The sequence below is a fragment of the Natrix helvetica genome, assembly GCF_964273705.1.
Source record: "Natrix helvetica genome assembly, chromosome: 9".
NCBI classification, from domain to species: domain Eukaryota; kingdom Metazoa; phylum Chordata; class Lepidosauria; order Squamata; family Natricidae; genus Natrix; species Natrix helvetica.
The window spans coordinates 9,353,576-9,366,707 of record NC_138560.1 but is presented as its reverse complement, the minus strand read 5'-3'; the positions used below and the strand labels follow the sequence as shown (position 1 = coordinate 9,366,707).

Genomic DNA, 13,132 nt, shown 5'->3' with positions numbered 1-13,132 from the left:
TTCTAAAGATGAAGATGAGACTGTGGAGGAGAATCCTTTTTCTTGATCGAACTGAGCGATGGGATCATATTCCTGGCATACCTTGTGGCGGCTCCAGACGTGATGGAGCTCTGTATACTTTTGATATTGCAGTTGTAATAAAAGCTTTATTTTTAAAATAGTCCTTTTTACAGTAGATCAAGTATCTTATCGACACCTGCAGATCGATTAGGAAGAAAGGAATTATAGGTTTTTTGAGAACCAAAAGCTAATGGAAAACTTCAGAATTTTTATACGGATTTCCCTACAAACTGAATTTGTTTTAACGAATTCCTCCCCCCCCCCAAAAAAAAGAGATAAAAGAAATATTGTTTGCCCCTAATGGAATGGATTCAAAGTCTTTTCACTTTTATTAAAACTCGTGTTTTTCTTTTATCATTCAATTTACTTTTATGTCTATCCATATTGGGTGTGTTTTGCGGCAATGACAAGTGGTTTCTCTCCTTTGTTTAAGTCAGCCATAGTTTAAGTCAGTTATCTTTATTATGGATCTCAGACTAGATTACGTCCCAGAATTTAAACAACAATAACTAGTCTGGTATCCTTCAGATGTTTTGGACTACAATATCCATAAGGCGTTATGGACAAATGTTGAACATTGTCCATGTGTGTACTTCTGGAATAATGTGTGATACTGTAATCTCTAGAAAGATCCAGGCAAAATAATTGGAAAATTGGAAAAGCAAAATTGTGCATTGGGCCAGAAGTGAAAGTTTATTCTCCTTAGTATCATAACATTCTAGGCTCATATGTGTGTATAAATGTTGTTTTACAAAAACAACAACACCTGTTTCCAGCTCTGTTTTCCAGTTTGTGAAAGGAAGATCCATCTGTATTTCGGTTTTTGTCCCAGCATGTGCAACTTGAATCTTTTATCATTCTGGTTTAGAGTTTGTGCCAAGCCATAATTTAAGGCAACAAGTATGAACTTCAGCATACATGTTTGTAAAAATTTTCTCCTCCACATTATTACACTAACTCTGGGTTGGCTGAATAAAGGAACCTTTGAACCATGGCTTATGCAACTCTTGTTTTTACTAAGTCTAGTTAATATTGGCTGCAGTTGAGGATTGTATTACACCTTGAAATGCAGCTGGTGCAATATCAGGATGAAGTGGTCTATGCACAACATAAATCTAGATTACTTACTCTCTTTGCAAGCCCAGCTATTACTTTACCCCATAAAGGTTGGACTGTTGCAAACTCAGTGTTTTAATTATAAAAAGTAATTTGGGTCAATTCTGGCAATGTAGATTATACCATTTTATTGATGTTGCACAGCAGTTAATACTGAAAAAAAATATTTCCTCCTGCATACACCAACTACAATAGGAATTGCCTTCTCTGGATACTTATATTTTTATTATTTATTTAGCGTTATACAGAAGCAGCAGTATCTTTTGCCACAGTAATGAACATCAGACTTTGTTTCCTATTTTGTGGGCTCAGGTATACAACAAGTCAGGGGGTGAAACGCTCTTTACTACTGGTTCGCTTCAGGCGAACCAGTAGTAAAAAAATGCTTTAAAAAGGTTTTTTAAAAGTTCCAACAATCAGGTGTGCCGCGTAATTTCTAGCCTTTTTTTTACTACCAGTTCGGGTAGCATTTCATTCCTGTAACAAGTTAATGTGCCCATGTACATCTCTCTTAAGTTCACTGTTCAACTTGCATCTGTGAAAGAGCCGTTTGGACCCGTTTCCCACAGAAAAGAAAACACCGGGAGCTACAAAACCCTTCCTGTGCCTGACTATTTCCTGAGCGCCCGAAAAAACAGCATATGTAGTTGAATTGAACATTCTGTTTTCTTCTGAAACGTTTCTTTTCTTGGATTTATCCATGGTTGACTTACTGGGAGTCGAAAAGCTCAATAAATCACGCGCGGGCAGGTGTTGCACATTGGCGGTTGTGATGCATATTTTGCGTGACGGAGCCACAGCAGAGGGGTGAAAGAGCCACATGCAGCCCCAGAGCCTCAGATTGCTGACCGCTGACCTAACTTAAAGTTGCCATGGTTGAGAACACTTGCCCATAACGATTGAATTGAACATGTCAAATTCTGGGATGTGTGCATCTGATAGTTGGGCGATAGTCTCTGTTCCTCCTCATTCTGTTTTTTTAGGAATCCAAATGAAGGTTAGTAACCATGGTAGACGTGTTATGGTGTATCAATCATACTTCATTCCAATGGAATACTTGATGCAGCACAGAGATGGCTCTAGAACAGGGGTGTCCAAACTTGGCAACTTTAAGACTTGTGGACTTCAACTCCCAGCAGAGCTGCCTGGGGAATTCTGGGAGTTGAAGTCCACAAGTCTTAAAGTTTCCAAGTTTGGACACCCCTGCTCTAGAAGGTTATTATCACTCTGATTTATTACACCCTGATCAGGTAACTGAAACCTGCCCGGAGCACTGGATACCATTCCAGTACGGTGCTCTGGAGGGCCCACCCGCCCGCCCGAGCTCCTTACTAGTCTTTTAAGTCTATGGCGCGTACAGCGCCTGAGCAATGTTCCGCTGAGCGGCTGGAGCGTCGTGGAGGCTCACGGAGGCGCTAAGATGCATGCACGCGCTGCGTGCATCCATGTGGATGCCGCCGGGCCTGTTCTAACCGTACTGGTTGGAAGGGGATCCGGAACCCACCACTGCTTTGAACGGTCACTAAACGAATGATTGCAAGCTGAGGTCTCTCTGTACAAGACAAAATTCTTCTCATCTCTTTTCACAATACAGAATGACAGGGTTGGGGCCTCAAGAAAGAAATGGATAGCATAACAAATTTGCATTAAATCAATAAATAACTTGACCCAGCTATACAGAGCCCTTGGCCAGATACCATGATATATAAAACGTCCCTCATAGTTGCAGACTCTAACCCTAAACCCATCCAGGAAATGTGGGGAGATAAAATGCAATGCTAGGTAGCCAATTCGTTCCCAAGGTCTTCTCAGAAATGGTGGTCTTCCTTCTATTCAAATCCTTCATAGAGCGAGCGTATCCACTTCTTGATTGTGTTCTGAATCCATGGCACAACACAGCAGACTTTGGCGTAGACCCCTGGGTTCCCTCTTTGAGCACACACAAACTTCCCCCAAGAAACCACACCTTCAAGCAGCCCATTGCAGATGAGTGGGCCCCCAGAGTCACCCTACAAGGGAGGGAAAAAGCAGAAATTGTCACTTAACACTCCCATATTGATCCTATCCTAGTTTAATTTCAAGAAAAAGAACTAGCGTATTTTTTGGAGTATAAGACACTCTGAAGTATAAGTCGCACCTAGCTTTTGGGGAGGAAAACAATAAAAAAATATCTACCTCTGCCTCTTAGCAATTTGCCTCCTTGCAGCAAACAGCCTGTTTCAGTTTCAGTTTCAGTTTTGCCGGATTGGCACAGGAAAAAACAAAATCTGCCTCTGCCTCCCAGCAATTTGTCTCCTTGCAGCAAACAGCTTGTTTCAGTTTCAATTTCAGCACAACTTGATTAGCACAAGCAGCTGATTGTCGATTGGATTGACCTCCTGATGATCAGCTATTTCAGGCTGCAGAGATTGCCATAGCCTGTTGCCATCTCCATGCGCCCTGTTTTCAGCCTCCGCGCGCCCCATTTTAGGTCTCTGCACGCCCCACTTTCCATCTGTTCTGGGCAGAGGGGATCGGAATGGGTGGAAAATGGGGTGCGCAGAGGCCGAAAAGAGGGGGCGTGGAGGCGGCAATAGGCAATGGCAATCCCTGCAGCCTGAAATAGCTGATGGTCGGGAGACTGATCCAAACAACAATCAGCTGCTTGTGCTAATTTGCTTGTGCTGTGCTGTGCTGAAGCTGAAACTGAAACAGGCTGTTTGCTGTTTGATGCAAGGAGGCAAATTGCTAGGAGGCAGAGGCCAAAGGGTGGGGGCTGGTGGGCGGGCGGGACTACATTTGGTGTATAAGACACACCCAAATTTTCACCCTCTTTTAGGGGGGGGAGTGCATCTTATACTCCAAAAAATACGGTAATTCATTTTTATCTTATCATGCCAGCCAACCACTAACTCCAGACCCCAGCATCAGCACATTTGCCCACCCTTGGCAGAGTGAAATACATGCCACTAGACATTATGGAACCGTATATAGGTAGTCCTTGACTTACAGCCATTCATTTGGTGACTCTTCAAAGTTACAACTGCCCTGAAAAAAGTGACTTACTACCAGCACTTACAGTGATCAAAAATTGAGTGCTTGGCAACCAGCATGTATTTATGACAGTTGCAGCATTCTGGAGTTACCCTTGGGATCATCACTTGTGACCTTCCCAGCTGGCTTTCAACAAGCAAAGACAATGGATGAAGCCAGATTTGAATTAAGAATGGTACGATTCCCTTAACAACTACAACGGTTTGCTCAAAACCGTGGCAAAAAAGGCACGACTGACTTAACTGCCTTGCTTAGCAATGGAAGTTCTAATCCCAATTATGGTCATACGTCAAGGACTAGCTGTACATGTCTCTAGTCATTATAACTATAACTCTCACATAAAGTGTTTTTTTATCAGGGCACCTGGTCTACCCAAACGTGGGACGGAGCATACTTCTTCCCCTTTTGACTTTCACCCCTTATCTAGGACTCCTTGCAGGCAGTCGCTTTTGCGACAAACTACTTTTGTGTTGAATGGCAATTTTACCCTTTATGTCTTGGTCGATAAAATAAAAATATACTGTATTTTTCAGACTATAAGATGACCAAGATTTTGAAGAGGCAAATAAAAAATAAGTTTTTGCACTCTGCAGACCTCCCAAAAATGGCCCGTTTTTCACAAAAACAGACCTGTTTTTTTAAAAAAAAGGGCGTGAATAGCCTTTAGGAGGCTTGTGGAGTGCTCCTGTGGGGTGGGGCCCCTCAAAAATGAGCAAAAAATGACCCATTTTTTTGTGAAAACGAGCTCATTTTTTTGTCAAAAAAAGGACATGCATAGCCTTTAGAAGGATTATAGAGTGCTCCTGGGGGCTGGGGGGACAAAATTGAGCAAAAATGGCCTGTTTTTCGCTTCGTTCTGCCCTCCCCAGCCCCCAGGAGCACACTGTAAGCCTCCTAAAGGCTATACACGGCCATTTTGGGGAAGAGGGCGGGGTTTCAGAAGGCAGAAAATGTATATTCAGTGTATAAGGTGCACCCTGATTTTCAGCCTCTCTTTTGAGGGAAAAAGGTGCGTCTTATACGGTAACTTTCACATGTTCTTAAAAGCCTGTACACCACAGGGCTGAAACTGCCACCAGCTCTCACCTTACCTGGCAAGAGTCAATGCCTCCTTGAGGTACTCCGGCACACAACATGTGTGAAGTGATCCTACCATTATACGCTTTATTGCACTGATTGTATGGAACAGTGCTGACATTTGCACACTGCATCTTGGCCGGAAGTTTGTCTGCAAGACATACCAATTGGACAATAGTAGCAAAAACCAAAAGAAAGAAAGTGGTGCATGAACATCAGGCATATCTGTGGCTTTTTAGATGTTCCTGAAAGAGACGTTCATTCAAATTCCACCTTTGGTCCTTCTAATTGGGACAGATTGCCAGATTTCACCCAACAAGCAGAACTTGAGCCAATTATGGTATGTTATAAGAAACCAAGAATGTCTGAACAGACATCAGAAATTTGATCACGTTGACTGTGAATTATAGGAGGCAGAACCCTAACAGTTCTGGAGAACATGAAGTTGGGGAATGTTGACTAAATTGTCTAATGGTTTGGTTGAGCCAGTTCTTAGGTTTCCATTCATATACAGACTGGAAACTAAAGATTGAGACTTCGAAACTGAATTTATACTTTGTCTTCTCACATATGGCTCCAATGTTGCACTTCTACTTCAAGTTAGACCAGACCCTTGAGTGTTTCTAGTTTTTATGAATTATACTCCAAGGGCCTTCTAACTACAATCCAAACCCCAACCCTAATTCTAGCCCTAGCCTTAACTCTAACCCACAACCCCATCCCTAACCCCTAATCCTACCCTACCTAAGTTTCTCCTTTCTTTTAAGGTCATCCTTTTTAGAAGTACACAGGCATTTCATAAATGTCTGTCTCAGCACTTATCAGATAGATAGATAGATAGATAGATAGATAGATAGATAGATAGATAGACAGACAGATAGATATAGAAATAGATATAGATATAGATATAGATATAGATGATATAGATATAGATGATATAGATATAGATATAGATATAGATGATATAGATGATATAGATATAGATATAGATATAGATATAGATGATATAGATATAGATATAGATATAGATATAGATATAGATATAGATATAGATACAGATACAGATACAGAGATAGATAGATATAGAAAATACTGGAAATTATATATATATATATATATATATATATATATATATATATATATATATATATATATATATATATATATATATATATATATATATATATATATATATATATATATATATATATATATATATATATATATATATATATATAATACTGGAAAAATACTGTTGGGGTAAGACACCCTTAACACCCCTCAGGGTATGTGTTCTGTTAAGATACAGGCTGTTGTGCCTTAAAATGGCTTCTACTATACTGCAGTAAGATGGTTTGTACAGTGCAGTGGAGTTGCCATGGTAATGGTAAGGGGGGGAAATCTGACTTTAGAAATTACATTTGGTCCAGACATTTTCCCCCTATAAATAAATACCTGGGCAATGCCGAGTGATCAGCTAGTAGTACAATAAGACAAACAGAATTTAGCAGTGGGACATTAAACAGCAGTAAGAAATTGCCATGGCCATATTTGCATGAATGATGACAAAAGGAAAACAACAATTGCCCATCCCTTTTTGCCCCCTTACTTTGAGGTGATTTGATCGTGCCCCAGCCTGAAACAGTACATCGTTTCCCATCATTTGGGCAACTGGTAGGCAGCCGCGTGACATTAACTGCTTTGGTTATTTTGGCACAGGGTTTAAGCCGAACAAGCATGTAATCCTTGTCCATTTTCTTTTTACTGTAACCTGGGTGTGGGATAGCTTCAGCAATATCCATGCACTGCTCCGTGGGTTCAACCTTTTTCAGATTATGCTTTCCTAAACACACTTTCACCCTGTACGAAACGAAACAGAATAGAACGGGTCACAAGGAAATCATGAACGAGGCTGAGTAACACCACCCTATAGAACAGGGGTGTCCAAACTTGGGAACTTTAAGACTTGTGGACTTCAACTCCCAGAATTCCCCATGCTGGCTGGGGAATTCTGGGAGTTGAAGTCCACAAGTCTTAAAGTTCCCAAGTTTGGACACCCCTGCTATAGAAACTAGAAATTATTACCTATTAGATTTCTATCCTCTCTTTATTACTTTATGGGTAACTTAAGATAGCGAGCATACATAATACTCCTTCCTCCTACCTATTTTCCCCACAACAACAATTTTAGAGGTGAGTTGGGCGGAGAAAGATTGATTGGCCTGAATTCATCCAGTCTGCTTTCAGGCCTAAGATGGAACTGGAACTCCCCGTCTCCTGTTTCTAGTTTCTAGGCCAGGACCTTAACTACTACATCAAATTGGCTCTGGTGGATTATAGCAATAGCACTTAGATTTATATACCACTTCACAGTGCTTTCCAGCTTTCTCTAAGTGGTTTATAGAATCAGCCTATTGCCCCCAACAATCTGGGTCCTCATTTTGCCCACCTCAGAAGGATGGAAGGCTGAGTCAACCTTGAGCTTGGTGTGTCATCAGTCACATACCCCTGCTCTCGAGTTGCTATCTGGTCAGGATCGAACTGCCAAATTGCAGGCAGCTGGCAGACAGCAGAAGTTGCCTGCAGTACTGCACTCTAACCACTGCGCCACCATGGCTCTTATTGTACTGATATTTTAGGCTGAATAGATCATAAAAGACAGTAGACAGTTCTTAAAATGCTTATATTGAGCCTCTTCATTTGGGGTTGATTGTGAAATCCTGGGAGTGCGGGGGGATCGATGTGGACTTTGAGGGCTGTTTCTTGTTGTGCTCCCTGGGAAAGAGCAAGATTCTTGTTCCTTTTCTTAACATTTGTCTTGACTGGTAGCAGTCGGCTTGTTTTTGCACTGCACTTGCCTGGTTCCACACAACAAAACCATAAATGGGCGATACGATGAGAGTTTTTTGTTTTTAAGTCTCAGTGTCAGGCATAAACAATGTGAAGAGTTTAATTAGCTACTTCATTGCCCAATGCCTATTTCACAGGAATCTTCCCAGATTGGCAGTTTGCACCTGGGCCAGACTAGACAAGGTCCAATGGCATTCAATTGGGCCAGGCCTCTTATGCCTATGTAAGGATTACAGACTAATTTCCCACTTGACTCCTCCCTCAGCTTGGCCATTCTCTCTCCTATTGTCACCTTGATGCTGATTTGGACTAAGAAAGCAGGACTGTCTGTCTCATGATTTCCCATCTGGCTTCCATGCCCAAGAGAGAACGTCACTCCCCGGGTCTCCCCGTCCTTAGCACCTTAACCACTATATCAACTAGCTCACGAGGCAAGGCTCTTACCCTATGATAAATATGCTTACCATTCCTCCCTGCAGCTTCATGATAATTTCTTTTTGAGCTTACCTTTGTTTGGATCTACAATGGGCTGCTGTCAGCACCCAACACGGGTGCACCAAGCTTCCTCCACAATAAATCCTCCAGTTGCCTTTACCTCCTGTTACAATGGCTGCCTGGAAGGGACGGGAATTTGGTTTGCAATCATATCCGCCTATGATTCTCTCACCAGTGCTTTCCTGTGCCAAGACTTGAGATAAAAGCACACCAAAGGAAAAGATGGTCATCAGAGCATCATTTGCAAGAACCTAGCTCATTGCTTGGACATCTCCACTTGATATTTTCTAAAACCAACCTGAGCATGAAGTCCCTCTACATTCCATTACATTGTTTGCAATTGTTCTTCTAAGACAGGGGTGTCCAAACTTGGGAACTTTAAGACTTGTGGACTTCAACTCCCAGAATTCCCCACCCAGCATGGAATTCTGGGAGTTGAAGTCCACAAGTCTTAAAGTTTCCAAGTTTGGACACCCCTGTTCTAAGAGGTCTTAGAAGGGCTTCCTCCAGCAAAACTGGAATATTGCACTATGTCTCCTCCCCCTCTACTTACCTCCTGGTATTGATAGCAAAGAACCTAATAAAGCTTACAAATAAGAAAAGGTTGGTTACCTGGAGTTAATTTCCTTACCTGTTGAGCTCACCAGAAATAACCCCCAAAATAATTGTTTCATCCTAGGTTTTGTGAGGTCAACTGGAACCCAAATGTCTTGGGACAATTGGCTGCAGGGCAAGAGATCTGCAAAGAACAAATGCATGGATATCTACAAGATTAAATCATGATTACTGGCCTCCTCTGTGGCAGTAATGAGGCCAAGCAACATTAACCTCGGTAACGGTGTATGTAAACAGTTCTCCTATAATTATTATCCATAATGCATTATCACTAGTTCTGTCCTGCTATGAAACATTGGCAAACACTTCCTGTGGGTGAGACATAGATAGATTTAATCGGTCAGGGAAGGTTGGAAATTTTACTCAGATTATTTATTTATTTAAATTATTTATATGGCCACCTCTCTCACAGCAGTGACAGTGAATTCTCATTGTCTGCGGTCATAATAAAATAATAGAAATGAGGAGAAAATGAAGGAGGAGGCTGATTTATATTTTGATTCTTAGTCGCTTTTGAACATGAGGCACATAAAAGAAAGCATAATAATAGTACAACATTTAGCATTCAAAGCAGGGGTTAAATTCAGCAGGTTCTGAAAGGTTCTGGAGAACCGGTAGCGGAAATTTTGAGTAGTTTGGAGAACCAAAATGTTGTACGCTGCCCTGAGTCCTTTAGGAAAAGGGCGGCATATAAATCCAATAAACAAAACCAGCAAATACCACTTCTGGCTTGTCCCAGAGAGGGGAGGGAATGAAGATTTTGTAGTATCCTTCCCCTGCCATGCCCACCAAGTCATGCCCACCGAACCGGTAGTAAAAAAAATTGAATTTCACCACTAATTCAAAGTATTGTATGACGGACGCATTATGGGATTAGTGCTAGAACAATGTTCCATAATTTGGAAAGGGGAAAAAGTAGTTAGCCTACCGCTGTGTTTTAGCTGTTTCTCTCTCCAACTTTTCTTTTGAGACACGTTATTACTGGAATCAAATAATCTGAGATGAGTGGGGGGATATAAATTGATGAAATAAACAGGTATGTGAAAATCTGAATACTAACTAAAACAAATTTCACTTCCAACAAAATATAAATAATTTTTTTGTACTGGAAGAGAAAACCCCTTTTGAAAGAATCATAATAATTTTTTAACATTTCAATATTTGGTAAATTGAATTTGGTATTCTTGCACAGTGCTATACTTCTCTGATATATATTTAGTTAATATAGAGGGAAGGAAATGATGAACCCACACAACTGAATGTTTGGCTATTGTATCTATTAATCTCAACACTTCCCCACATTTTTCGACTAAACAAATTATACATTTGTGTGTGTGTGTGTGTGTGGTTTCTCACTCACCTCTACCTCCAACCTTTAGATGCAATCTGATAAGGGGTAAAAGATCACTTGTATTTGAGAGAAGATTCCTGTAGCAAAGCAGAAAAAGTCCTTACACATTTAAGTTCTCTTATAATTATTATCCATAATGCATAATGCACAGTTGATAAGAAACCCTGTTCCAATAAGAATGAGAGAGAGAGAGAGAGAGAGAGAGAGAGAGAGAGAGAGAGAGAGAGAGAGAGAGAGAGAGAGAGAGAGATGAGTTTTTGCACATAAAGAATTCAATAACCAGTCATAAATAATCCCAATAAAAATGCTAGGCAGTCCCTTTATTGCTGGTCTGAGCAAAGGATTAGACTCAATTACCTAAATAACTCTTTCTAGTAATAGGATTCCACAGGCCTTCCAGTTTAGACAATGGGTTTATAGCTTCCTTTTCAGCCATTTAAGTAAGACACACATTTCAACTGGTGTTTGTACACCCAGTTAAAATATATATTTGCAAACTACTCTGCATGTTATCCAGAGCCAGACGTATAGTACGTTGAATAATGCTCAAATCTCAAAGATACTTTTTTTTCATTTTGTGTCCCATATAATTTATGTTTCATGAGATGATTAAAATCTGGCATGATCTAAAAGGGTAGGGGGAGAAGGGAAAAGGGGGTGGGTCTCACATATTTATCCAAGAGCACCAAAGTTTTGAAATCATGTTATAACTTCTCTTTCTTTTGCATGCTTCTGATCCATGATCCGGCCATAACAGAATAACAGAGTTGGAAGGGACCTTGGAGGTCTTCTAGTCCTACCCGCTGCCTAGGCAGGAAACCCTATGCCATTTCAGACAAATGGTTATTTAAAATCTTCTTAAAAACTTCCAGTGTTGGAGCATTCACAACTTCTGCAGGCAAGTTGTTCCACTGATTAATTGTTCTAACTGTCAGGAAATTTCTCCTAAGTTCTAAGTTGCTTCTCTCCTTGATTAGTTTCCACTCATTGCTTCTTGTCCTGCCCTCAGGTGCTTTGGAGAATAGCTTGACTCCCTCTTCTTTGTAGCAGCTCCTGAGATATTGGAACACTGCTATCATATCTCCCCTAGTCCTACTTCCATAGATCCCAGAAATGTAAAAAAACAACAACTTTTTACAAAAACAATACAATACAATACAATAATACAATACAATAGTAGAGTTGGAAGGGACCTTGGAGGTCTTCTAGTCCAACCCCCTGCCTAGGCAGGAAACCCTATACCGTTTCAGACAAATAGCTATCCAACATCTTCTTAAAGACTTCCAGTGTTTATACAATTTAGTTTAAACCTCTTGATAACAAATTTCTTTAGCAACCTTCCGTCTCCCCCATGAAGACAATTTATTAGGAAAGGAAGTTGCAAATTCTACACCATTTTTAAAAATTTGATAACTTTCCACGAAGGGGTACAATATCGATATGCGCTGTGATGCCATCCAAACTAGCCCATTCCAAAAGATTACGGTAAATACAGTAGCATGATCTCTTGTCCCAATTTGAGACTTCTAGTCAAATATCCGAAGTGAAATTGTGAATTGATTCTCACTCACCTGGGGTTCTTGACAAAGCTTCAGATGGAAGACAATCTTGACACTGCTGTCTAAAAGAGAACAGTGAGTAATTAATGGAGGAGTTAACATTTAAATGCCGGAGAAGGAGGATGTCCTGGATGTGAGTCCCTGAATGATGTATCACAGGGCATCCACTGTGACTCAAAAGTAGTGGTTGCATATCATCCAATCTCTTTTCCAGCAAGAAACTCATATTAAAATCTGAATGGGCCAACCTACCAGCTCCTGGGTCCACCCTCCGCCTCTTCATGTTATCTTCTCTTGAAGAAACATGAGGATCTCCCTAGAATATAATGGAGAAAATGTAATAAGCTTCCCACCACATCACCGAGTGTACTTTTCTCTGATAATGTCAATGCATGATTTGGGTATCAGTGGTAGAGAAATGGGGAAACTAGATGGCCAATATTTGGATTTAAAGAAAACGCAACTCCTGGAGAACCTGAAATGCCAGCTGTTCAGCTCCAAGGACAAAGAAAGGTTGATTCTTTATCAGAAAGCAAGATCCAAACCCTCTATTTCATGTCGGACACATGTATTGTCCTTTACTTGTCTTGATTCAGGGATTACATTCGAAACACAAGTAGAATTATTAGCTTCGAATGGGAATCTGTAACAGCAATATATTCAGATAAAATGGGCAGGGAATAGGACTTAGCTTCCATGCATGACGAGCATTGCAAGCTTTGCTTGTTGCAATAGAGATGGAGATTTTTTTTAAAAAACACCAATTTTGTTTTATGATATTTCTAGACCACAGAAGAATGCCATTCTCTGAGCATAGACACTGCAGTGAGCATGGCTCACACCTGAAATTGGAATATAAGAACATCTGGATGACGATGGCTTTTCTTCCCCATACAAGGAGTAAAAGATTACTAGGGGAGAGGTGTTCTTCGAGGATCTTATAATTCAGTTATATTTGATTGACTAATCTAAGAAA

At 40.6% G+C, this 13,132-nt stretch overlaps 1 protein-coding gene across 1 annotated transcript; it reads right to left on the bottom strand.

Annotated features, from left to right (window-relative positions):
* Positions 1–3,005: 3,005 nt before the first annotated feature.
* Positions 3,006–12,210, bottom strand: LOC309396737 (trypsin-3-like; the record flags this gene model as incomplete). The annotated part of the gene is made up of 7 exons (XM_081962133.1): positions 12,169–12,210; positions 10,607–10,674; positions 9,263–9,370; positions 8,644–8,824; positions 6,896–7,146; positions 5,301–5,437; positions 3,006–3,185 (listed from the first exon to the last, which is right to left on the bottom strand). The coding sequence occupies exons 3-7, from the start codon at positions 9,303–9,305 to the stop codon at positions 3,006–3,008; spliced, it is 792 nt and encodes a 263-aa protein (XP_081818259.1). The 5' UTR covers positions 9,306–9,370; positions 10,607–10,674; positions 12,169–12,210.
* Positions 12,211–13,132: the final 922 nt, after the last annotated feature.